Source organism: Benincasa hispida, chromosome 8 (assembly GCF_009727055.1).
Source record: "Benincasa hispida cultivar B227 chromosome 8, ASM972705v1, whole genome shotgun sequence".
NCBI lineage: Eukaryota > Viridiplantae > Streptophyta > Magnoliopsida > Cucurbitales > Cucurbitaceae > Benincasa > Benincasa hispida.
The window spans coordinates 61,920,096-61,947,815 of NC_052356.1; the positions used below are offsets into that span (position 1 = coordinate 61,920,096).

Below are 27,720 nucleotides of genomic sequence, written 5' to 3' on the forward strand. Positions count from 1 at the left end.
AATGATTGAGCTTAAGCTTGGGCCGAATCTCAAGTAGCCCAGAATTGAGCCAGATTACGCTGCTGATCGAAGAAGACCCAATTTCACGATTATCGGCGACTCGTTGGCCGTCGGCAGACCAATTCGCCAAGGCGCAGAGAGGCTACGATGTCGGAGGCGCCGCTGAGACGACTGAGAGGTCACAGAGCCACTGCCACGTGCTGTATCGCCTCGAATGACCGTCCTGGCCTTGTCGCTACTTCAGGCGAGGTAGAGTAGGACTGTACTTATGGACTTTGCGTTCTCTTTCCTCGTTTCTACTGTATCAGTTAAAGAGTTTCAGATGGCAAACAAAGATTGATCACAAATGATGTATTGAACTTTATTGATGGAGAATGATCAAAGCACAATAACCTTTATATAGAAGGCATCTTGTGTAAAAATGATAACCAAAATTTACAAGTGAAAAAATGAAGAACAGAATTACAAAGAATCAGTTGTAACAATCTAAATATATAAAACCCAGCTGAATAACATTTATCTAGAGATTTCTGTTAACACCCCCCTCAAGCCTGTGATGTGAAGAACACACATTGAGCTTGTTTTTTAGAGGAAGGAATTTTGTTGCTGAAAGAGGCTTAGTAAACACATCTGCAACTTGAGCAGCAGCAGGAAGATGCTGAGTTTGAATTCTCTTCTGTTGAACTAGATCTCTGGCAAAATAGATGTCGATTTTAACGTGTTTGGTGCGAGAATAGAGAATTGGATTGACACTCAAATGTACACACTGAGATGATCACACCATATAATTAGAGATTGATGTAATCGAACATGTAGATCAGTGAATGAGGAGTGTAACCAAACTAATTATGATGAGGCAAGAGCTAGACTTCTGTATTCTGCTTCTATACTAGATCTTGAAATAACCGTTTGTTTCTTTGATGTCCATTGAATTAGATTTCCTCCAAAAATGCACACACTCTTGAAGTTGACTTCCTATCATCTGGATCTGAAGCCCAGTCTGCATTTGCAAATCCATGAATGATTATATTTTTTGGCTGCTTAAACAATAGACCATGATCAAGAGTTTCAGCCAAATATCTGAGGATACGTTTTACAGCTTGCCAATGAAAGTTATTTGGAGAGTGCATAAATTGGCACACTTTGTTTACGCTGTAAGCAATTTTAGGTCTTGTTAAAGTCACATATTGTAATGCTCCAACAATGCTTCTATACAGTAGTATATGCTCAAAATTTTCACCATGATAAGCTGATATTCCAAAGCCACTTACCACTGGAGTAGAGATTGATTTTGCATCTTGCTTTTTGGCCTTATACAACACATCTGAAATATACTTCTTTTGTGAAAGAAACAAACCTCTAGTTTCTGGATAAGAAACTTCAACTCCCAAAAGATAGTTCAGCAACCCAAGATCTTTAAGAGAGAATTGATTATTCAAATTAGCAATCAGTTTATCAACCATCTGGGATGAACTTCCAACTTTAGAGCTTGTAAAACCTAGCATATGAGAAAAGAAGTCAATCTATCAAACCAGGCACGTGGAGCTTGTTTCAACCCATATAAAGTTATCTTCAGTTTACACATCATCGTAGGAGCTGAGGAGTCTACCATACCTGGTGGTTGATTCATATAAACCTCATCTTTTAACAATCCATGAAGAAAGGCTTTGTTTATATCAACTTGTCTCAATTTCCAACCATAGTATAACGTGAGAATGAATAATACTCTTATAGTCATAGGTTTTATCACTGGGCTAAAAGTCTTAGTGTAATCAAGATCTGCAACTTGATTATATCCTTGAGCCACTAACCTTGCCTTATATCTAGCTATAGAGCCATATGAGTTATTTTTTTTTTTTTTTTTTTTTTTTTTTTTTTTTTTTTTTTTTTTAAATTTTGAAAACCCATTTACAATCAAATCACCTTTTTATCAGTTGTTTGAGGTTCCAGAGACCATGTTTCATTTGCTATCAAAGCTTTATATTCTTCTATCATTGCTTTTACCCAATGTGGACACTCCAAAGCTTCTTTGACATTTGGAGGTTCAACTTCAAGATATTCCACAAAAAGGATTTTAGGCTTAACAATTCCATTCGTTCCTCTCGTGATCATTGGATGATTGTTAACAACATGAGATGATTCTTAACAGTGGTGCAGCAGTGAATGAACTCTAATTGTATTTGGATCTGGTTGATCCTGAGAAGGAATTTCAGGAAGAGACATGTTTGAGGAAGTTGATGGCGAAGTATTTAGTATGGGTTATGAAGAAGATGAAACTCGAGAAGTATTCAAAGAAGGATTATCAGGAGATGTTGGAGAAGTTGGAGAAGTTGAAGGATTGTTAGATATTTCATTTATACAATGGTCAATCGGATGTAAAGTATTGGATGATGGATTTGACAAGTCATTAATGACAAGACATAAAGATGATGTAGGCTCAATAATGGATGTTTGGTATGGTTGTAGAATAGGTAAATAGCTTGGACTTGAAGTGATATTTGAATATGTCTGATTGGATTGAAAAAAGGAGGAAGGAAAATTCAATTCATCAAAGAGTACATGTCTAGAGACATACGTTCTGCCAGTATTGGATAAGCATTTATATCCTTTGTGAATGGAGCTATATCCCAAGAAAATACAAGGAGTTGATCGAGGGTCCAACTTATGTTTGTTATAAGATCCCAATAATAGATCTCAATGAAGGGTAACATAGACAACCAAATGTTTTTAGGAATGAATAGTTAGGTTTAGTACCAAATATTTTTTTCTAAGGGAGACATCTTTTGATGAACTAATGTAGGAAGTCTATTTATCAAATAAACTGTGGTGGAAAAAGCATCATCCCAAAAATCAAGACTCAAAGAAGAATGAGATAATAAAGCTAGACCGGTTTGAACAATATGTCTATGTTTTCTTTTGACAAGACCGTTTTGTTGAGAAGTATGTGAGCAAGACATTATATGTTCTATACCATTGTTTTTGAGATAGAGAATGAATGAACGAAATTCACCCTCTCCATCAATTTGAAGACGAATGATTGAATGGCCTAGGAGTTTCTCTACCGTTTTTTTATAGGATAAGAAAGTACTAAAAAGGTTCGTTTTTGTTTCTAAGAAAATAGATCCAAGTATATCTTGAAAAGGCATCAACAAAGCTAATGTAGTATTTAAAGCAATTTCTAAATGTTTTATAAGAGTGTCCGCAAATATTAGTCACAACCAATTGTATAGGAGCAAAGTAGACAGTTTGTGAATTAGTAAAAAGAAGATTATGGCTTTTGGCAAGTGCACAAGCATGACAAACAGAGAACTTCTTTTTATTTGATTATGAAACATTACAAGAAGTAAGAACATGTTTAACAGTGTTTAGACTTGGATGACCTAATCTATTGTGCCATATATCAAGTATAGATGACACCGAATGACTAGCATTAGACTTTGTAGTTGATGTATGAAGAATTTGAGAGTTGCCTTTTTGAGTTGAACATTGGCTTGATGAAGATTCTTGGGATTTTGCTTTTTCCAGTGCAAAACAGTAAAGTCTATCAACAAAATTACCTTGGAGAAGAGTTTGGCCATTGAGATCCTTCACAAAACAAACATTGGAATGAAATTCAAAAAAGACTAGATTATCTTTAGCAAACTGATTTACACTTATATGATTTTTGGTAATTTTAATTTTTAAGTTGAAAGATAGTTTTTGGATAAGAAGTAGGAAATGAAGATTTTAGAAGAGAGGATCCTGTATGAGAGACATTCAAACCTACACCATTGCCGACTACCACTTTGTTGTCTCCAAGATATTCGGATATGTAGGTCATATTTGATACATCATTTGTGACATGATTCGTGGGTCTTGAGTCTGGAAACCACTGATTCTCCCTATTGAACTTATTTTGTATTGAAACTGTATTGATAGAAGAAGAGTTCATATTCTGATCTGCCGATTAGAGGAAAAGTTTTGCCCATTCTGACTTGAATTAGGTCCATGAAACCATTTTTCAAGAAGAAGATAGCACTTCAATACTGTATGTCTGAACTTACCACAGACTTGGCATTAGGGTTTTCCATTGTTGTTTCAGAACCTCTTGTTCTTTCCTCGTTTGTTCGCATCATTGTTGTTCGATGAAGTGGAAGAACTAGGAACTTGTTTTGATTGATTTTGTGTTGTCAAGTTTATTGATGGTACAGATCCATCAGGATTAACAAATCCATGTCTTTCAATTCGATTTTCTTGGGCCGGTAATTGAGAATACACTCTTTGTAAAGAGGAATATTCATCTTTGTCAGTGATGACTGATACAGTGGAATCGAATTCAGCGCCCAATCCTGCCAATATATGCATTACGTGATCTTCATGAGGCATTTTCCTTCTAGCCGCATTCAAAGAATCAACAAAATTCTCGATTTTCTTCAGGATTTGCGATTCTTGTTGAAGAAGAGGCTGATTCAGTGATGATAAACTTTGGTGGAACATTCGTTTCTTGATAGATGAATTTCTCTAGTCCATAACCTCGTAAGGTTGTAGTAATTTGTAATTTCCAGGATAGGAAATTACCTTCTTCTAGTTTCATAGTGTTGATTTTGCTCCAAGGGTTGATTACTTTGAATGAATTTGAAGAAGAAATGGTTTCTGTTGATGATGTAGAATTTTGGTCCATTTTCGAAAAGAAATACCCAGAAATTTTTGGTCGTTAGACTTCTGCTCTGATACCATAAAGAGTTTCAGATGGCAAACAAGATCGATCACAAATGATGTAGTGAACTTTATTGATGGAGAATGATCAAAGCACAATAGCCTTTATATAGAAGGCATCTTGTGTAAAAATGATAAATAAAATTTACAACTGAAAAACTGAAGAACAGAATTACAAAGAATCAGTTGTAACAGTCTAAATATATAAAACCCAGCTGAATAACATTTATCTAGTGAGCTGAGCTCTCTTAATATCAGTTGCTAAAGATCGGCTCTGCCATTTTTTATTGTCTTTGTGTTAGCTATTAAACGGTATTGAGTTTTACTAGGTTGCCTAAGGTTCCCTGGGGCTGTAATTACATCTCATTTTGGCTTCTGGCTGTACAGTTTCCATGCTTGATTTGAGCTTCAAATTTACCAGGGAAGTCTATTAAACCTGAGAATTGGTCTTCTACAATTGACGTTAGAAACAATTGTGTACATATATTTGTTGTATGAATTTGGCTGTTATATGAATTTGGTTATGTTAGTTATAACTGGATTGGACTATATGAGTTAATTGTATATAGCTCTTATTTAGTGAACGTCTACACTTCTTAATTTACTCTTCCTTTCTACATTTTCTGGAGTGTGTAGGATGGTTGTGTTTGCTGGTTTGACATGAGATGCAAAGATGTCGTATCCATTATGGAAGTAGGAAAAGAACCTATTTCATCCATATGTTTCAAGCCAGGTCCATTTTTCTTCTACTTATTCCTTTGTTTAAGTCTCATTGGTGAATGAAAACAGTAATGATTCACTCTATCAACGGTATATTATACATTATCTGATATCTTTCTTCTTAAAATCCCATAGACATATTACAATGAATTCGTCAGTCACTGCAAGTATATCTGTATCGGAGAACATTAGTGAAGCTTGGGGGAAATCTAGAATGCGGGGATGGGAGACTGTATTTCCCTACTGACTTAGATGGCCATGTACATTTTAGGTTTCTCAAGTTTGTTGTACCTTTGTTCACAATATATATTATTGATAGAGTAGTGATATAATATTACATTTACCATAACTCTTTGTTTTTGAGTTGAGTGGTTGTTTAACAATTAATATGGTATCAGAGCAAGGGGTTCAAGCCTACAAGTGAGGGAGAATCTTAGAGTATTAATATAATATTAAATTTACCATAACTCATCAAGTTAGGCTTTTGGGTTGAGTGGTTATTTAATGGCTTTGAATGTGAGAAATGATTTGATCTTTCAACCTGATTTGTAATCCATTTGTCCATGGGAAAAAAACTCTTCAATCATATCCATCCTAGTTCTAAGAACTTTTGGAAGACTCGATGATCTGCAGACCCAAGCCACCACCGGCTAAAAATGTTTAGCAGTTTCTCAAGATTGAAATGAAAATCACCTATCTAGCATATTTTCAAAATATTTCGTTTTTGTTGTTGTAAGTTTTGCTGATCCATTCTGCCTTTTTATTTTCCCCCCTCTGCTTATCAGGGAATGAAGACGTTATTTACATCTCCTCTGGGAAGGAAATTAAGTCATTTGATGTTCATCAGGTAAGCAAGTTTCATAATGTTAAAAACTTATTAAAAAATATATTTTTATTTCAAAGAGAATAACATTTTGAACCACCCAACTCCTCCCCAAGTAGCATAATACTTGCTGTGTATAACTTAATTTTGGTCATGTTTTTGTGTCTTTTAATTTATCAGTGGTTACTTCTGTTGACTTATATTTTCCTTTTTACTTTTGGAGGCCGCATCATCAAAACCATTGGGGAGTTATAGTTACAACAAAGAGGAGATAAATCAGGTAGAGTTAATCAGTAAAATTGTTATTTTTACATGTCTCTTGCTCTAGTTGGATTGGTACCAACAAATAATGGAACTAAGTTCTTCATTTTAAGGTGCTGAGATGTTTCCTAAAAAATCAAAATATATATATATATATTTTTTTTTTTTTTATAAAAAACTAAAAATAAGAAAAATAAATTGTTATTGGATTGGAAGCCATTAGTCAAAATTTCTTCCCATGCAGGTTTCTTGTAGCCCTAAAGCTTCTTTTCTTGCTGCCGCTGATGATGGCGGTGATGTTAAGGTCAGCATCTTTAGCTTACCGATATTTCTTTTCTTGGGATTTGAACTCAAATGAGCATCCAGGTATTTTTTTTCCCCATAATTCTAGTTCAGTTCAGTTAGATGGAGGAACAGGTTTATGAGCTCTGGAATTAGATAATGAAATTACATTTATTTAATTATAGTTTCTCGTAAAAACTCGAAATTTCTGGCATCAATTGTCTACAGCATTTTTAAGCAAATATTGCTTTCTTATGTCCGTTTGAGTGACAGTGAGCCTGTAAGTTTTGATCACATCATTTATTCCCTAAAGAATCTGATCAGCTCATTTGCAGGCAGTTCGTTGAAGCTTTTTTCCCCCCCTCCCCCCTTTTTTTTGGGTATTTTATCTCTAAGCTTTTTAACTTTCCTCGCATGATATTGAATGTTGATATAACCTATATAGTATTTTTTAATTAATTATTATTATTATTATATCATTATTATTTAGTTATTTATTTCCCAACATAACGTATAAAGTAAGTTGAAAATAGTATTGTTGTATCTCATTCATTGTGTGCAAGCATCCACGAATTTCCACTCCTTTCATTAAAAAACATGCAGAAAAAATGGTTTTATAATGTTGCTATCTCCAAATTGACAGTTTAAATGCTGATAATATCCTTTATGGCAGATCATTGATATTCACAATAATTGCCTATATAAAACATTAAGATCTGGCCATACAAGTGTATCCTTTCTTGTAACTTGAAGCATTTTTTAATAAATCAGGTTTCTGTAATTCATTCTTTTCCCACGTGCTTTACAGTTTTTTAGTTTTGTTACATGGATCCCATCTTTGCATCCTGAACCATATATTTAGATCTGTAGCAGTGTTCAGTTCCTTCCTTGGAGACCCTGGGAAGGTAAACTCAAAACATATTAACCTTTACCTCCACTTTTTCTTCAGTGATCATTCACTTCAGATCATCAGTAATCCAGTCTGTACTCTGATCATTTAAATTTGATAACTTAGTTTGGAATATATGTCGTTTCTGATTTTTACAGGAACAGGATCGCGTATTTTATTAACAAGTGTATGCCAACGAACTGTTTAAAAGTACCTAAACATATTGAATTATGAGTTATTATTACCCTTAGTATTTAGTCTGGATTCTCAGAAGTTCAAAGTAGAGCGCTCAATTATCATGAGACTTTATCTCATTGCAATCGAAAAAAACATGAAAAAGAAGAATATCCAATTTTTCAATGTTTCTGTATAATGCTAATACTTCGTCTAGATCTTGACTGAGATGTACTCTGCTTGTTGGCATATTTCATTGATTATTGTGAAAAACAACTTCGCACAGTCATTAATCTGGATTTGGATTATGGAGGGATACGGTAAAGATAAGACTTCTTATTCTTTCACACGTAGGATGCATTCAATTTCCATGTATTACAGTTTGTCCATCAATTTGAAGTTGGCTTTAGGATCCTACATCCTGATGTTTCAGAGTTTTCTAAGAATATGATATATACAAATGCTTAACAGAGAGATCCAATTCTACAACTACAAGTTACCATAGGCTAGAAAGTTAAGATTTGTTGTCAGTGTTGTCTCCCATGCAAATGTATTTACAGTCCCTGGATGACCTCTCGACAATATTGAAGAGGGTACTAATTGGAGAGAATAAAAAAGTTCCATATATTGTGGATTTATAGACGTTCTTGTGTTGATTATCACTCTTAGAATCTTCTGAACAATGAGAAGTTATTACTGTTGGTGGATAACGTGCCACAAGTTAGGGTGTGATTTAAAGTGTATGATAGCCTGCTTTGTTCATAATTAGAGTATAAAGAATGTTTAGTTTCTTTGCTAGTTGGGAGTCACCTGCGACATTTGTTTCTTTGTTAGTTGTTATTCTTGATGCGATATAGTCATCGTTTATGTTTTCAAGTTGCCCCATGTTTAGATAATTGGAAGCCTCACCTTTCCTATCTGAATGCTGTTTCAAAATTCCGGCATTATGCAGTTATTACAGGAGGACTTGATTCAAAGCTCATTATGTGGGACTTTTCCAGAGGACGCCCCATCAAAGTACTTGATTTTGGTTCGTACATGTGCAGCACATCTGTTTATGTGTTATTCTTATTCCATGCATGATGCATTTCATTTTGTATGCACTAGTTCACCTTTTTTTATTTTTGCGCCTAGTTCATCCAATTTTTATGATATGCATTAGATGTACCAAAAGGAAGTAATACTAGTAGTAAAGATTCCTAGAGATTTGGTTCTCTCTACATTACAACACACCAGATGGAGGTCACTCCCTATATTAAACAGTAATTATCCAAAATAACTGTCCCAAGAAACTTGTATGAGCAGTCCTTGCTATCTCTCTTTATCTATTTCTCCCTCCGCAACTTTTCTTGCATAAGTGCTGAGATTCGGAGGTTTCTTCTGCCTATTATTGTTGTTATGGGTAAAAATAAGTGCTTATTTAGCTAAGTGTCCAGGTGACCGAATGAGTCATCCTAAAAGTAAGTGTTTATTTGACTAAGTGCCGAAGCCCAAGTAAATGACCCAATGGGTCCCCTGAGTAAGTGCTTATTTTGCAAAGTGTCCAAACCTAACGAAATGACCCAATGGGTCATCCTAAGACCAAGTCCTTATTTGTTAAAAGGCTAAGCTTAAGGAAATGATCCAATGGGTCATCTCAAGAGTAGGAGCTTATTTGACTAAATGTCCAAGCCTAAGAAGCGATTCAATGGCTTAGAGTAAATGCTTATTTGACTAAGTGTCCAAGCCTAAGTAAGTGACCCAATAAGTCATCCCAAGAGCAAGTACTTATTTGGCCAAGTGTTTGATCCTAAAGAAGCGACCCAATGGGTCATCCCGAGAATAGGTGCTACCTGGCTAAGTTTCCAAGCCTAAGGAAGTGTTCCAATGGGTCATTCCAATAGCAAATGGTTATTTGGCTAAGTGTCGAAGCATAAGAAAGTGACCCATGGGTCATCCCAAGGGTAAATGCTTATTTGGCTAAATGTCGAAGCTTAAGGAAGTGACCTAATGGGTCACCCTAAGAGTAGGTGCTTGTTAGGTAAGTCCAAGGCCAAGGAAGTGACCCGATGGGTCATCCCAAGAGTAGATGCTTATTTGGCTAAGTGTACAAACTTAAGGAAGTGATCCAACGGGTTATCCTAAGAGTAGGTGCCTACTTGGGGTAAGTGTCTATGTCTAAGAAAGTGATCCACCCAATGGGTCATTCCATGAGTAGGTATTTATTTGTCTAAGTTTTTAATCTAGAGGAAGTGACCGAATAGGTGATCCCAAGACTAATTGCTTATTTGACTGAGTGTTCATGCCTTAGGAAGTGACCCGATAAGTCATTCACACTAAGCAAAATTAGGGTTCCCTAAAGCCTATGGAGGAAGCCAAGTGAAGACCAACCCTTCCGCCTAAGGAGGAAGCGAAGTGAAGGTCGTCCCCTCATGCCCAAGGAGGAAGCCAATTGAATGGCCTTTACACCTAGTGAAATTAAGGTCCCCTTCAAACTATGAGGATTGTTGAATACAGAACTTTTCTTATATTTCTTATGATAATTTTACAAGAGGGAGCATCCCTTATATATACACCTATGATAGCTAATTAAGGAAAACATTATAACAGTAAAAAATGTACATATGGAAAGAATAAAAGTAAACCCAAATTACAGGAAATGAAATCATATGTATAAGGTAAGAAGTGATTTCCCATATTCAACACTCCCCCTCAAGCTGGGCATTATATGTTGATTAAGTCCGGCTTGATTTTTAAGTCTTCAAACATATTCTTAGAAAGGGCCTTTGTTATTATGTCAGCAATTTGCCTTTTGGTAGGTATGTGGTTGAGTGAGATGCTTTTGTTTTCAATTTTTTCTTTAATAAAGTGCCTTTATGCGATCATGATGGATTGGGTCTTTGGCGATACTGATAGTAGCTTGATTATCACAGTGTACCTCCATTGGTTCTTCTGATTTGATTTTAAGCTCAGATAGAATGCTTTTGAGCCACATTCCTTCACATATTCCTTGAGTTAGAGCTTTTAGTTCTGCTTCGGCACTGCTTTTGGATACTACAGATTGTTTCTTGCTTCGCCAGGTGACTAAATTTCCCCAAACAAAGGTGCAATATTCGAAAGTTGACCTTCTGTCTATTTTTGAGCTTGCCCAATCGGCATCTGTGAAGATTTCGATGTTTCTTCTTTTAGATTTATTGAAGTATAATCCCTCTCCTGGAGTTCATTTCAAGTACCCGAGTATTTTGTATACAGCTTGCATATTATCTTCTGTTGGACTGTTCATAAATTGACTTACAAAGCTAACTGCAAAACAGATATCAGGTCTTGTGTGAGTTAGGTAAATCAATTTTCCAACTACCCTTTGATACTGATCTTTGTTAACCAGTTTGTGATTGTTTTTTTTGATTATGTGATTGTTAGTGTCAATTGGAGTATTAGCAAGCTTGCATCCAAGCATTCCAGTTTCCTTTAACAGGTCAAGGACATATTTTCTTTGAGAAATGCTCAAGCCTGTTTTTGAGCGGGCTACTTCCATTCCTAGGAAGTATTTAAGGTTGCCTAAGTCCTTTACTTTGAATTCCTTGGCTAAGAGAAGTTTTAGATTTCTTATTTCTTCTTCATGGTCTCCAGTAAGGATAATGTCATCTACATAGACAATGATAATTGCTATTTTACTTGTGCAAGAATGTTTGACGAAGAGAGTATGGTCAGATTGACATTGTGAGTACCCGTTTTCCTTTACCACTCTTGAGAATTTATCAAACCATGCCCTAGGGGATTGTTTTAGGCCATATAGGGATTTTTTGAGTTTGCAAACCTTATTTATGGTTTGAGTAGATTCCACACCGGCCGGTATATCCATATACACTTCTTCTTCTAAGTCTCCATTAAGGAAGGCATTCTTTATGTTTAATTGGTGAAGAATCCAATCATTATTCATAGCTAGGGAAAACAGGGCACGAATAGTATTTAATTTTGCTATCGGGGCAAATGTTTCTTGATAGTCAATGCCATAGGACTGAGTGAATCCTTTGGTGATGAGTCTAGCTTTGAACCTATCTATTTCTCCATTAGCCCTGTACTTGATGGTGAAGATCCATTTGCATCCTACTGTTTTCTTTCCTGGAGGTAGGTCTATTATTTTCCATGTGTGGTTCTTTTCCAAGGCTTTTATTTTGTCTAATACAGCTTGCTTCCAATTAATGTCATTGAGGGCTTCATAGACATTGTTCAGAATGTAAACTTGGGATAGTGTGGTTGTGAATGCTTTAAACTTGGGAGAGAGGTTTTTGTAGGACAGGTAGTTTTGGATGGGATGCATCGTACAGGTTCTTACCCCTTTCCGTTTTGCAATAGGAAGATCAATGTCTTCATTAAGTGTTTCAGCTGTGGAGTTGGAGACATGATTTTCCAGTATTTCGGTTGGGTTTTGATTGAGTATTGGTGCATGTTCAAGGGTGTTCTTCCTTCTAGTATAGACTATAAGGTCTTTCCTACTTTCTGGTGGGCCTTGATTGGGAATATCTATTTCATGTATATAAGGAACATATGGAGCACTCTCTTCAAAGAGATCTAGTTTTGGATTTCTTCGCTTTCCAGAAGTTTTTCATTTTCTATGAGGGTGGAAGCTTCAATGGTGTCTTGTTTTTTGAAGTAAGTTTGGGTTTCAAAGAAGGTTACATCCATGGATGTATAGAACCTTTTTGTAGTTGGTGAGTAGCATTTGTACCCCTTTTGACTTGGAGCATAACCGAGAAAGATGCATTTTATTGCCTTAGGATCTAACTTACTTCTATTGGGTCTATGATCTTGGACAAAGACTGTGCAACCAAATATTTTTAAAGGGACTTGAGAAAATAGTCTATCATGTGGAAATACTTCCTTAAGTTTTTGTAAGGGAGTTTTGAAGCCTAATATTCGAGAGGGCATTCTATCTGTCTCTTATACACATCTAGATGTGTATAAGAGACAGCTCCTATTGGGTCTATGATCTTGGACAAAGACTGTGCAACCAAATATTTTTAAAGGGACTTGAGAAAATAGTCTATCATGTGGAAATACTTCCTTAAGTTTTTGTAAGGGAGTTTTGAAGCCTAATATTCGAGAGGGCATTCTATTAATAAGGTAGGTGGCTGTTAGAATACACATCTAGATGTGTATAAGAGACAGACTCTAGATTTCTAGGAGTTGTCTGTTTTTTCTCTCCACAATTCCATTTTGCTGGGGAGTGTTAGGACATGTACTCAGGTGGGCAATACCTTTTTCGTTTAGAAAATTTTTCAAGGAAGTGTTAAAATAATCCTTAACATTGTTAGTGTGAAGAATTTGGATTTTGGTGTTAAAGAGATTGAAAATCATGGCAAGCAGATTCTGGAATATGGAAGTAACTTCAGATTTTTCTTTCATTAAAAAAACCCAAGTCTAGTGTGATCATCGATAAATGAAACAAACCATTTAACTCTTGTTACATTCTGAACTATACTACGTCCCTAAACATCACCATGCATCATAGAAAAGGGATAAGAGGGTTTATATGCACCTACCAGATATGAGGATCGAGCCAAATTTGCCATTTCACAAGACTCACATTGAAACACCTGAGAACTTTTATTGAAAATATCTGGAAACATTCGTTTTAAATATAGAAAATTGGGATCTCCTAAACGATTATGCCATAACATTATTGTACTATCATAATTGTCTTTAGAAGCAACAAAAGTAGATGTACTAACATAATCATCTTTAGAGACAACAAAATTAGATGAACTAGATGTACTATTATAATAGTCTTTAGAAATAAAACGAGATTTGCTAAGACCTAACTCCTTGACGTGAGGCTTAAGAGCATTTAGTATGTAGAGACCTGAGGTTTCCTTAGCATTGTCAATCATCTTCCCTGAATTCAAATCCTGAAATATGCAATTATGTGAGTAGAAAGTTGCACTGCAATTTTTCATAAACGTTAGTTTACTTATGGAAAGAAGATTGCATTTAAGATTTGGGACATGCAACACATTTTCTAATACTAGATCTTTAGATACAAACACATTTCCAGTTCCCATTACTTTAGAATAGGTACCATCGGCAATCTTTACAGTAATTTGACTATTACAGTGTGTGTAGTTAGTTAAAAGTGAGATGTCATTTGTCATGTGATCTGATGCACTAGAGTCAATAATCCAAGTACTATAATTTTCTTTGGTTGCATTAAGGGTCCAAAGAAAGTTACTTGATTGTACCATTGTTGCTACGCTGGTTTTTGATGTTTTTTTAGTGGGTTTCGGTTGGCCAAATAGTTTTTGGAGAAGGTCCAACTGCTTCTTAGTAAACACATTATATTCAGGGTTGACGTTACCTTCTGATGATGTACTTGCTTGATAGGCCTTTCCACGTCTGTCTCCTGTACCTTTGTTGGACTTCCAATCTGGAGGTTTTCCATGAATATCCCAACACACTTCTTTAGCGTGTCCTGGTTTTTTACAGTGTTCACACCATGGTCTTGGTTTTCGTTGTCGATTCTCAGTTCCTGTGTAGTTCTGGTTTCGATTGTAACGGTTATTATGAGTATTTGTACGTACCTCATTACCAAGGTTTCGAGCAAGTAAGGCTGATCCTTCAGGTTCTGAACTGGTAGTCACTCCTAACATTAGTTTCTTCCTGCTTTCTTCTCTTCTCACTTCTGCAAAAACTTCTTTGATGTTAGGTAATGGTTTAATAGCTAAGATTCTACCACGTACCTCATCGAGTTCCTTATTAAGGCCAAGCAGAAATTTGAACACTCGTTTCTTTTCAACTATCTTTTTGAATGTAGCTTCATCTGTAGCGCATTCCCACTTATGGCTTTCAAATACGTCCAGTTGCTGCCAAAGTCGAGATAGTTGAGTAAAATAGTGAGTGACTTGCATATCCTCTTGCCGTAGCTCATGAATTTTGCCTTCAATTTCAAATGACTCTGTAGTATTTTCTTGGTTAGAATAAGTTTCACGAGCTGCTTCCTAGATTTCGCTTGCAGTTGAGAAGAGTAAAAAACCCTTCACCAATCTCTGTCGTCATGGAGTTGATTAGCCATGACATAACCATATTATTTTCCGCTTTCCATGTCTTGTATCTTTGATCAGCTTGGTCTGGGATAGGATTTTTGCTTGATAGGTAATCTTTCTTTCCTTTTCCACATATGAACATCATAACTGATTGTGACCAATGTAGGTAATTCCTTCCATTTAATTTGTGATTAGTAATTGGAAGTACGGTCCCTTCAGTATTGTTAGAATTTATGAATGCCATAAAAGATTGTTGATTGGCAAAATAATTAATGAAACAGGAAATAGGAAAAAGGAAAAAAAAACCGATGAAAAACTGATAAAAAATCGTCAAAACTGAAAAGAAAAATCGTCCAGACTTGACTCACACTCTAGACCCAAGATTTCACCCAATCCGACCCAGAAAACTCCAGCCCAGTCTGATCCGACTTCATTCACGTGACCCGTGTAGTTTCTGACCCGTTCACTTGCGGTTCTGTCCACCCGATCTGGCCCAGAAGATGCTGACCCGGTTTCGACCCGACTTCGTTCGTGCGACCCGACTCAACTTAACCCGTTCCCTCGAGATTTCGTCGATGATGCTGCCGCGATTTCGTTTTCGGCGATCTTCACCTACGATTCGCGACTACTCACGATTGGAGACGAGACTTTCGGGAATCGGCACCCATGGTCGATGACTTCCGGTTGATGAATGTGTTCGTGGTCGTCGAATGAACGTTTTTGCTTTAGAGAATGTGTTTTTGCTTTGGGTCGGATGGTCGTCGGATGAACGTTTTCGGATTGTTGGCTGGGTTTAATGCGTTTTTCTTCGGACGTGAAGCTTCACGCAAGGAATCGATGGAGCTACTAGGTATGTTTGAGGTTTTCTGTTTTCTTTTCTAGGGTTTCGGATGTGAAACCAATAGAAAAGATTTATAGGGTTGGCCCTAATACCATATTGAATACAAAACTTTTCTTATATTTCTTATGATAATTTTACAAGAGGAGCATCCCTTATATATACATCTATGATAGCTAATTAAGGAAAACATTATAACAGTAAAAAATGTACATATGGAAAGAATAAAAGTAAACCCAAATTAAAGGAAATGAAATCATATGTATAAGGTAAGAGGTGATTTTCCATATTCAACAAGGATACTAAGTGAAGGCCTACCATTAAGCCCAAGGAAGAAGCCAAGCGAAGTTCAATCCTCAATCTTCATATTTAGACAAATCATGCTGATTTTTTATGCCTAGGCTGAAAGCCAAACTCTATACTTAAACAGACTCTCAAGAAGTAGAATGAACAAAGAAAGCACATAATCTTCATTGATAGCCTGGTATTACATGAAAATGCACAAGAAACAAGCGAGAATAAGGGTACACAAGCAAGATATATATTAAAAGAAAACAAGAGAATAGCATAGATTAATAGAATCCAGTAAACGAGTAAGACAAAAACAGAATCATGAAAGTCAATGATTTGGAACATTCTTCAAAAACTCCTCCAAGTCCGTATCATCTACACCAGCAACATCTTTCTCCACATAATGACGATTATCCTTCAAGTGAGGATAATGGGCATGTGCACTGCGAGGTCGACCAACTTATCCCCTAACCCATAGTTTAGTTACATGGCAAGAATAATCCACCATCAGTCAGGATGCCAAAGCCATTAAGCTTAGCCTTGAGAGTAGACAACTTAGCCTGGGTTTCTACTAGTAGGGCTTGGACCTTCGCTAGCTGAGTTGGCGGGTGGATCTTGTGAGCCTTAAATTGAGAGGCAATCTGAGCTAAATTGCTTTGTACGACTCTTAAGGACTCATTGGCTTGACGATGCAAAGCTGGGGTACGATCCAACTCCTCTATTGGAACATGTTGCTACTTAAGGGTGTTAAAAAAACCTGATGACCTGAAAAAACCAATCAACCCAACCCAACCCGTGCGGTTTGGGTTGAGTTATCAACTCATTTGGATTGAATTGAGTTCAAATAAATGAAAATTTTATGGGTTGGGTTGGGTTGGTTCATGGGTTCACCTAATATAACCCGAACCAACTCGAATTTATCATTAACTTTAAAATATTTTTTTTCTTACTTATAACACAATTATTTATACATATATTGATTTTAATTTTATTTAATTCCAATATTTTTTTTTAATAATTTATTCTTCAACAACTTTTAGAAGTAGTTTCTTTACACTTTAGAAAGAAAAATTTCACTATATAAATTGAAGTTGAGTTGTTAATCTTAATTCAATACATGAAAATAATTAAATTAGGCTTTTACATATTTACGTTTTGCTTCTTTTTAGAATAAAATTTTAAATAAATGACTTGTTTTGTTTAATTTCAATTAGTGTTTCAAATGCTATTATGGTCTTTCTTGTGAATTTTGGAGACTTGTTTTGTTATGATAGATTTTGGATATCGTTCTTGTGGATTGTGGAATCTTATGTGTTTTTTATTGGTGATTCCAAGTTTCTTTTTTTAAAGGGAACCAATGGAACCGAACCAACTCAACCCATTTTTTATGGGTTGGTTTGGTTCGGGTTCATAATTTAACAAAGGTTAGTTTGGGTTAGAAAAATACACAAACCGAACCATAGGTGGGCCTAAAATATCCCTAAACCCAACCCAACCCAACCCACGAACACCCCTATTGCTATTGAAGATAGTAAATCTCGCTGGCCATTTGGCAAGAAGAGATGGTTACAAGGTCGAAGGCCTATGAGAGAAGATGTCTAAGCATAAGAAGAAAAAAGAAAGAAAAAAAATGTGTATCGTACCCGTTGCATCAAGTCCAAAGTGAAACTGAGTATAGGAAATATATTTTTTTCTCTTATTCATTGAGTGATTGAGAAAGACTCAATATATACAAGAAGATTATCAATCAATGTGCTAAAATTAAGCTATCAATCTAAACTTATATAGAAAGAAAAACAATTATAATATACAAGGAAATAATCTAAATTAATTCTGATGAAAAGTAAAGAGAAGAGAAAATGACACACACTTGTTACGTTGAAAACCCTAGTACAAGGAGAAAAAACCACGGTGCAGAGAACTTTATTATAATAATGTGATATTGAATAATGTCTAGAGGCTACAGTTTAAATAGAAAAAGATGAAACCCTAGGGTACACATGAAAAGACAAAAATACCCTTAAGGCAAATATTCTATTTTCAACACTCACCCTCAAGTTGGAGCGTAGATATCAACGAGATCCAACTTGCTAACACATGAGTCAAAGAGTTGTCGTGATAGCCCTTTTGTGAGTACATCTGCAATCTGCTGACTAGAAGGAACATAGAGAACACAAATATTTCCACTGTCAAGCCTTTCTTTTGATAAAATGTCTGTCAATCTCTACATGCTTCATTCTGTCATGCTGAACAGGGTTGTTTGCAATGCTTATAGCAGCCTTGTTATGACAATAGAGTTTCATCGGCCCATCATGACTTTGGTTAAGATCAATTAGGACCTTTTCCAGCCATATTTCTTCGCATATCCCAAGGCTCATGGCCCTGTATTCACCTTCGACACTACTTCTGGCAACCACCCCTTACTACTTCTGGCCCTATATCCAACTCCTCTATTGATTTCCTACACAAATCATTCATGATGGCCTCATTTGGGTCTAGAAGGCTCACAGCCACCTAAGAGGAACCATGGTCAAAGAGACCATTCCACTTAGCCATGATGTTTTCCAACTCATCTGCCCCATTGGCAAAGGAATTAGAGGGCCTAGGGTAGTTAATCGACCTACTAGGATGACCTTCAGCTGACAGAGAAAGGGCTTCAAGACTATGAGGAACATAGTATGAGGCAGAAGGATCAACCAAAGGCATAGTCCGAGGAGGATATGAGCGAGTGCATAAACGTTGTGTAGGATGATGATCTCGATCCTGAAAATTGGAATGGGATCAAACGGGGCCCACCTGGATTTAAGCAAAGGCGAACCTTGACTCGCCATAAGCATCAACTTCCTCCATGAGAGTGAGTTTGCCACAGGGAGGCATTCCTACAAGCACCGGAGGTGTGTGAAAATTGAAAAGATGTATGTGCATGTAAAGGGAAAAATATGCATAACATTTAATCTCCCACCTGCAATTCCAAGGTCAAGATTATACTATAATAAAATTGACTGTTCAACAAAGAGTAAGTCGGAGCAGAGTTCCTTGGGAACGAAAGGGTAGTATTGTAGAATTCAAGGGCAATCAGAGATGATGCCAACTTTCATTCAACTGTAAAGAGGAAGAATAGGATAGCCAAAGTCAGAATAATATATAACTATAAACGCAATGTGGTTCCGATCGAGTAAGGGAACAGGAATGTACACATCACCCCAAACCTAGTCGAAACCAAAAAAGAAAAACACCCTTCTTTCGAATCTTTGTTAGAGGAAAGGCCTTTTACAACTGATTTGAACCCAAATTTGGGATTGAGACAAAAATACTCCACAAAATCGAGATAGTTGTTCAAATGGCTAAAGTTTATAAAGTCTTTCACCTCTATCTTGGGCGAGTCTCATGTTGGATCCAAAAAATATAGCATTGAGTTAGATACTCCACGTGTTGGGAGCAAATTCGGTGGGGGCAAGGTTGACATATATATGTTTTCTGCAAAAGGTGTAAAGGTAGACACCATATCTAAACATAAAAAGGTGAAGTGCCACTTCACCCTGTGGGGGGGATTATCGACATATTCACTAGGTAACAAGACACTCATGCAAATTAATTCGGGAATATCATATAACAAAGTAATTGTTTGGAAGTGACAACTCTATGAAAATGGATCTAGCAGGACGACGAGACCCATGCCTATGTCTACTATATGGTCTAGAGGTAAGAGGTGGGGAGTATTTAGATCCAGAATTTGAGGGTTGCTTGAAATCAATAAAAGAAAATGCACAAAGAGAGAGAGAGGAGAATATACCTGAAAGAAATGTGGAAAACTCAAGGGAGAGAAAAGGATCACTTGGGAAAGCAATAACTCAAGTGAGATATAGAGTTATGAACTCCATCTATCCATTTATCTAGAAGTGGGCACACAAATCGAGATGGAAGGACAATGACCAAGTAGTAACAAAAAAAGTACTCTTAATCTAATTCTAAGCTAGTATATACACACAAGGCTTAGAAACAAGAGTTAGGAGCAACTATTATGGGTGAAAATAAGTGTTTAGTTGGCTTAGAGTCCAAGCCTAAGGAAGGGACTCAATGAGTAATCCAAAGAGTACATGCTTATTTGGTTTAAGTGTCTAAGCCCAAGGAAGTGAGCCAATGGGTCATCCAAAGAGTAGGTACTTATTTGGCTAAGTGTCCAAGCCAAGTGACCCAATGTATCATCGAAGAGCAAGGGTTTATTTGACTAAGTGTCTAAGCCTAAGAAAGTGATCTAATGGGTAATCCCACAAGTGCTTATTTGTCTAAGTATTCAAACCTAAGGAAGTGAGCTAATGGGTCATCCCAAGGATAAGTTCTCATTTGGCTAAGTGTCGAAGCTTAAGGAAGTGACTTATTGGGTGATTCCAAGAGTAGCTACTTATTTGTCTAAGTGTTCAAGCTTAAGTAAGTGACCCAATAGGTCATTCAAAGAGTAAGTGCTTGTTTGGGTAAGTGTCTAAGCATAAGGAAGTGACCTAATAGGTCATCTAAAGAGTAGGATGGGAAGAGTTTCTGATACCCTTGTTTGGTATAAGATTTATGAGTTGGACATGAGAATATTGTATTCTCATGCATTCTCTTTTCTTATGGATAAGAGGTACTTTATCCTTTACAAAAAGGTGAGTTTTCTCTTTTTTCCCCTCATTCTTTTGCTTTTTATTTTGAACATAGTTAATTAATTTACCAAAATCAATGCAATTAATTATTTAACTAAAGTAACTCGACAATATTTCATTAAAATATATACTTAATTCAATTTTACAAATCAAAACTCATTAAAGGAATGCAATTACTTATTCATTGAACGTGTTGATTAATTAGTAATTAATATCTTATATATATATAATTTATTAATTAAGATTAGTGAAACCAATCTAGTATTGGCAAAAAAAAATCAATCTAATACAAAAATCTATTTTTCAATAATTGTAATTAATTACTTATTTATTATTTATAATCAGTTAATTAATTATTTTGATTAATTTTTATTATTTGAAAATATTTCCATCATTTTTTTCATTTAAAACAATTACCCTTAAGTTATCATAATTTCACTTATTTTTTGACTTTTTATATAATATATTGTTTATTAAATTATATTTTCTTATATTATTTAGTTAAAACTTAAATTAAATTTATATTACTAATACTAAACTTAATTAATTAAAGTACTAAAAAAACTTAATTAATTAAAAATAATTAAGTTGTAAGTTATAATTAATATGACATTCAATAAATATATTAATTGGTTAATTTAATTATACATTACTTATTTTTCAAATATTTGTAATTAAAATACGGGTAATTGTTTTAAATGGCAAAACTATTGGAAATATTTTTAAATATAGCAAAATGTCAGTATCTATTAATGATAACAACGATAAATAGAAATAGACATCTATCATTGACACTAGTAGAATAGATATCTATCCGTGTCTCTCTCTCTCTCTCTCTTTTTTTTTTTTTTTTTTTTTTTTTTAAACAGAAACAACCACTTTCATTGAGAAAAAAAATGAAAAAAAATACAAGCATGGGCATACAAAAAACCAAGCCCACAAAATAGAGAAGTCCTCCTACAAAATGAGACTCCAACTATGTAAGAGAATGTTTATGGAGTAGTTACAAAAGGTGTTTGAAATCGAAGCCCACAAAGAAACGTGATAGCGAATAAGGGACCAAATCTCACTAGGGTCCCTATCCCTTCCTCTAAAAGTCCTGTCATTCCGATCGCTCCACAAAGTCCATAAAATAGCACACACCTGAGCATGTCATAGAAAACAACCCTTCTCCCTTCACGACGGATGGAGAAGGAACTCTTTAATCATACTACGAGTACCCCTCTGACGAGCCAAAGAGATGCCAAACATCTGGAAAAACAGCTCCCAAACTGAACTAGCATACTCACACTGCCAAAGGATATGATCAAAGTCTTCCTCTGCCTTCTGACAAAGAAGACAATAGAACGGCCCAACAAGCGAAGGTGATTTCCTTACCAGCCAATCCATCATATTAGCACGGCCATGAAGAACTTGCCAGGTAAAGAACCTCACTTTCCTAGGGATCTTAATCCTCCAAAGAACTGAGAAGACCGAGACACCTATGGGAGAATAATCAACCATACTTTGAAAAAAGGATTTACATGAGAATCCCTCAAAAGGACTAGGATTCCAAACTCTCACATCTCTTTTCCCAATTCTAAACGAATGGCCTTCGAGTAAGGCAAGAAGAGAGGCCACATCCGCTGTTTTCCTATTGGAAAGAGGACGACGGAAATCAAAAGAAAAGGAACACGAGCTCCCAAATCAAACAAGAAAGTCAACCACAAAGTGATTCTTTCTAGAAGATAAGTAAAACAATCTCGGGAATAAAGCACAATGAGGTCTCTCTCGCACCCAATGGTCTTCCCAGAACTAAGTGTCCCTCCCCTCCCCCATCACATAATGAACAAACAAACGAAGGGAGCTCTTTCTAAATATCCTTCCACAAGTCCCGGTGTGTCCTTCTACTCCCCTTAGCCAACCACTCGAAAGGATGGGGGCCATGAATACTAGCAATAATCTTACGCTAAAGAGAGTTGGGCTCAGAGAAGAAACGCCATAACCATTTGCCTAAGAGGGCTTTGTTACGTAATCTAAGGTTTCCAATCTCAAGACCCCCCATTCGAGATCGACTACTCCACAATTTCCCACCTAACCAAATGAACACCTTTACCTTTCCCTTCATCAATCCCTTCCTAAATAAAGTCACGCATTAATCTCTCCACATCCTTAAAAACCTTAGTAGGGGCTCTAAAAAGGGAAAAGAGGTAAATAGGTAAGCCAGATAGGACCAATTTGATCAAAGTGAGCCTTCTCGCTTTGGAAAAGGAATCTCTTTTCCAAGAGGCTAACCTTCTTCTAACTTTGTCCACCAGCGGATCCCACAAAGTAATCGGCAGGGTTGCTTCCAAGAGGAAGACCAAGATAAGAAGAGGGAAGGTCCCAAAGCTCACACCCCACCATATCCGACCATCTTTTAAGCTTCCCAACCTCACAATTAATCCCCATTAAACTACATTTACTCTTATTAATCTTCAAACCAAAAATCTCCTCGAAGAAAGCCAAGATATGGTTCAACACAATAAACGAGACCTCACTGCTAGAGTAGAAAAAGATCGTGTCATAAGAAAATCGAAGATGTGAAAGGGGGATCCTAGCTCACCCACTTGAAAGGGAGTAATAAAATTACCCTCCACACACTTGTCCACAATTCTATTAAGAATATCCACCACCAATAAGAATAAGAAGGGAGACGAAGGATCTCCTTGTCTGAGCCCTCTTGAAGCCGCCATTTTGCCTTTAGGGCTCCCATTTATAAGGAAAGAATAGCTAACATTCCTTAAGCAACCCCACATCCACATCCTTCATTTATAACCAAAGCCCTTCTTATCCAAAACCTTGTCCAAGAAGTTCCAATCCACATGGTCATAGGTCTTTTCAAAGTCAATCTCTATTCGTGTCTATCACTATCTATCACTGACAGACAGTGACATTTTGTTATATTTGTAAATAAGTTGGCTCATTTCTTTATATTTGAAAACAAGCCTTAAAATTATTATTTGATTCTTAATTAATTAATTTTTATCAATACATTGAATGATGTTTATTGTTTAATTAATGCATCTTTTAAAATTATGTAAGATTGTCATGCTTAATTCGATAAATTTAATACAAACATAATTTTTGTTCATAAAATTCTGATAACATCTCCCATGCACAACTAAACACAGTAATTTTTTATTCAAATGCATCATATTCTCAGGCATCTTTATTCCCAAGATCTTAAACCAAATGACCCCTAAGAGTCAACTCAATCCTTGAGTTCAGTTGCACAGGCTTAGATCCACCAACAAAATTATTTGGACAATTTGGAAAGACAACCAACACCTCTAGAACTCGGATCGAGACCTGCATGGTTGATATGAAACCGTTTTCACAGTTGGTTACATAACGGTTTAATTTAGTCTGCAATGGTCCAATTAATGACTCAAGACATTAATTAACCAAATGATTGTTACAAAACAAGACTTCTATATAAACAAAAGAATAAAGTAGATTTGAGGTACATCCAAAATAAACACAATTATCTACTTTCTGAGCTCTATACTAAATTTGTTATTCACTTAAGCATAGGAGTGTTGGTGGCTAAGCACCACAAAGGTGTGGAATTTCTCTATTTTGCTAGGCAATTGTTTGGGTTTTCCCTTTATTTACAAATTTAACGTTATTTAATTTTGGCATCAACAATTATATTCTTCAAGACTTGATTTTCTTCTTTTCCTGTAGAGTGAATCATACAAGTGTTTGAATCCATTTTCCCTTTAGAATTCTAGCCTGATAGCTCATTTATCATGTGGATTTGGTTTATATATGAATACAATATGCTAGTTGTAGTTCTAATCCTTGGATTTAGTTTATAGATAAATACAGTATACTAGTTGTACAAGTCTTATTTGATCCTGCTGAGAAGTGAGAAGCAAAAGTTGGCATAGAGCCCCTTGGGTTTATGAAAATTTCTAGTCCCTTGGGTTTATGAAAATTTCTAAGGATGTCTGCAAGACATGGTGATAGCTAAGAAGCATGGGCACTTTAGTTTGGCTAGCTTGTTCGTGTTCGACACGTGTTGGACACTTGGACACTCTGACACTTGTTGGACACGTATCGGACACTTGTGAGTGCAACAAATATGTTAGACATGCATAGAACACTTGTTGAGTAGACTAAAAAGACACATATTCAATATAAAAAATTTTGAGTGAAATACATCAAACTAATTTTTTAAGCATATAAATGCATCAACCCATTTACTTTGGATTATCTTTTGGTATGAAAATGATATATATTTTTAAAATGATATTTTAATAGACGTATGCTCCCCGTGTCGTGTCCTAGATTTAAAAAAAATGGCGTGTTGTAGTGTCCATGTCTCGTGTCCGTATTTGTGCTTGTCATTTTTGAAAAATACTATGTCAGTGTCAATGGTATTGGTCATGTATGAAGAATTTCAGAAAAGTTGAAAGGAAAACAGTAACGATTATGACAACATCAGTTCAGATAATGTAAAATACACACATATAATATAATACGTCACTGTGATTGATATTTCATTGTTTTGTCATTTTCATCCTTCAACAGATATCCCTGACAACAACCCTTCCAGCAACACGGGACAATGTTTTAATCCTGCATTTATTCATGCAATAGCGGTTCCTGAAGTTAATATGCTGGATAAATTGGGCCAGATATGTGTCGTTGCAAGGGGCGATGGTATTGTTCATGTGATTGATATTGAATCCGAGAAAGCGAAGAATTCCTCAAAATCTGGTAAAAGAATACAAACAAGATCTAAGGGAGTTAGAGCTGCTTGTGATATGGATAACCAAAAGCAAACTGGAAGAAAGAGGTTATATTTGGATTACACTGTTGGCGGACATTCTGCTGCTGTGTCCTGTGTGTAAGTAATTTCTTTCTCCTCTTCTGCAACATGACGAATCTCCCTTACCAAGTGGAAAGTTTCAGGGCATTTTCTCAATTTGGAGAGAAAGGGAGGTTCATAGTTTCTGGTGGGAATGATAAATGCATAAAGCTTTGGAATTGGTCTAGAGTTCCTGATGCTGGGGAAACTGGCAGCAGCAACAATGATATTCTTTATTTGAACATCAATCTGAGCAAAAAGGTTTGTGATTTATTGATAGTTGCATGTAGATCCATATCATTATTCATTACTCGTGCTTCATCAAATAGTTTCTAAGTTGGGAATTCAATCTTCTGCAGGTGAATTGGCTTTGTACTACTCCATCTGAAACAGAAAACCTTATCGTTTGTGATACTAGCAAAGTAGTGAAGGTATATAATGTTGCGTTAAGTGCCTCATAATCAGAGTTTAGGAAGTTATCTGAGGAATTCTGAACCATGCTGCTGTTCTTGTATTTGAAGTATATGATTTTAGATCCTTAAGAGTAACAATTTTGAGACCAAGGGTAGACATTTCCTGAGAATCACCTCGAAATATTGCCTTCCTGACTAGGTGCAGCCACCCTCCTACTCTCATAATCTGCATTTGGCCTTCATTAGACTTGTACAACTGGGTATGTGAACACCTTAGCCCTATTTAATAACCATTTAGTTTTTAGTTTTAGGTTTTTGAATATTTTTGTTCTCACCATTCCTTGCAATAGTTTTCATTATTTTTAAAGTAGAGAGTAAAATGAAGAAATTCTTAGGTAGAAGTAGTTTTTATTAACTTAATTAAAAAAAAAAAAAGAAAAGAAAAAACAACTAAGGTCTCGTTTGGTAATAATTTGTCTTTTGTTTTTTTGGTTTTGAAAATTAAATCTATAGACACTACTTCCACCTCTAAATTTCTTCATTTGTTTACTTTTTACAAATGGTTTAAAAAATCAAATCAAATTTTGGAAACTAAAAAAAAAGCTTTTAAATACTTGTTTTTGTTTTTGGAATTTGACTAATAATTCAACAATTGTACTATGTAAATCATTGTAAGAAATAAAGAAGAAATAAACTTAATTTTTAAAAATCATAAACTAAAAACGAAATAGTTACTAAATGAGGTTTAAATGATTATCGAATGGAGCTTTGATAATTAGTCTTCATCTTCTATGGAGCTTTGATAATTAGTCTTCATATTCTATTTATTACAAAATTACACAATGTTCGCACGAGATTTAGTCTAATTGGTTTTGTTTCTTGTAATCTCAAATGTTAAATGAAAATGATTAAGTAATGCCTTCTGTTAATGTTTTTGAAAAGCTACAACTGAAAAGAAAAATAAAAGATAAAAGAAAAATTATGTGATTTTTAAAATATGTCATCTATTGGGATGTTTCTTAAAAATGAAAAATAAGCAGGAAATTAGAAACAATATTAAAATGATCATTTTAGGATAGAAAACTAAATGGAAGAAAAAGGGAAAAATACATTCCTTCGCTGCATTATCAAAAGGGATAACAACATATAAGAAAAAGGGACCAAATGTAAGGGAAAATTTGGGTGGATGACCTAAAATTTGGGTCTATAATGCCAAATGATTTTTTTTAAACCTCAATTGACTCTCCGCTGATGTCAAATTACAAGAATTGCCTCTCACAAAATTGGTCTCGCTTTCGTTGCAATGGATCTCGCTCTCGCTGTCTCTCTTCCATCGTGATGTAATTGTTTGAGTGTATGAATGATTTGACAATTTTCACAAAATTATCTATCTAAAACCTCAAATCGTTAACATGCTAAACGTATAATGGTGAATTATTTAAAATCTAAACTTCATTTGAACTATGTTTTGTTGAACGGAGATTTATTGAACGAGGTTTTCCAAAACGGAGTTTTTTAGAACTAAACAGAGTTTTTAGAAAGGGTTTTTCAGAATGGAATGAACTTTTATAGAACGTGATTTCATTGGTGTTTGTTGAAACGTGGTCTCAAAAAAGGTACGAAAATAGCATAACAAAAGGAGTGTGAGTGAAAGCGATCATTACCAAGTGTTTAGGGTTTTGAGAGAAAGAGCAAGAGAGAGCGATAGTGAGAAAGCTCGAGAGCGAGAGAGCAAGAGGAAGCAACAGTGAGAGTCACGAGAGCGAGAGCAAATGAGAGCGACAGAGAGATCCATGTGTATTAGACGATATTCATCTACTTATACAACTTAATGAAAA

The 27,720-nt window shown here is 35.6% G+C and overlaps 1 protein-coding gene across 1 annotated transcript; it reads left to right on the plus strand.

Annotated features, from left to right (window-relative positions):
* On the plus strand, positions 1-26,204 carry LOC120083808 (WD repeat-containing protein 53). Its single transcript, XM_039039689.1, has 11 exons — positions 1-249; positions 5,332-5,428; positions 6,201-6,262; positions 6,462-6,518; positions 6,744-6,803; positions 7,455-7,511; positions 7,644-7,686; positions 8,797-8,874; positions 25,190-25,508; positions 25,574-25,730; positions 25,829-26,204. The coding sequence occupies exons 1-11, from the start codon at positions 148-150 to the stop codon at positions 25,928-25,930; spliced, it is 1,134 nt and encodes a 377-aa protein (XP_038895617.1). The 5' UTR covers positions 1-147; the 3' UTR covers positions 25,931-26,204.
* Positions 26,205-27,720: the final 1,516 nt, after the last annotated feature.

Bases quoted from the DNA above. Each gene is read 5' to 3' on its own strand.
- LOC120083808 (XM_039039689.1), top strand. From the start codon at position 148: ATGTCGGAGGCGCCGCTGAGACGACTGAGAGGTCACAGAGCCACTGCC. The intron at 6,263-6,461 runs GTAAGCAAGTTT...TTACTTTTGGAG, and splicing joins AGTCATTTGATGTTCATCAG to GCCGCATCATCAAAACCATT. The intron at 25,509-25,573 runs GTAAGTAATTTC...GGAAAGTTTCAG, and splicing joins TCTGCTGCTGTGTCCTGTGT to GGCATTTTCTCAATTTGGAG.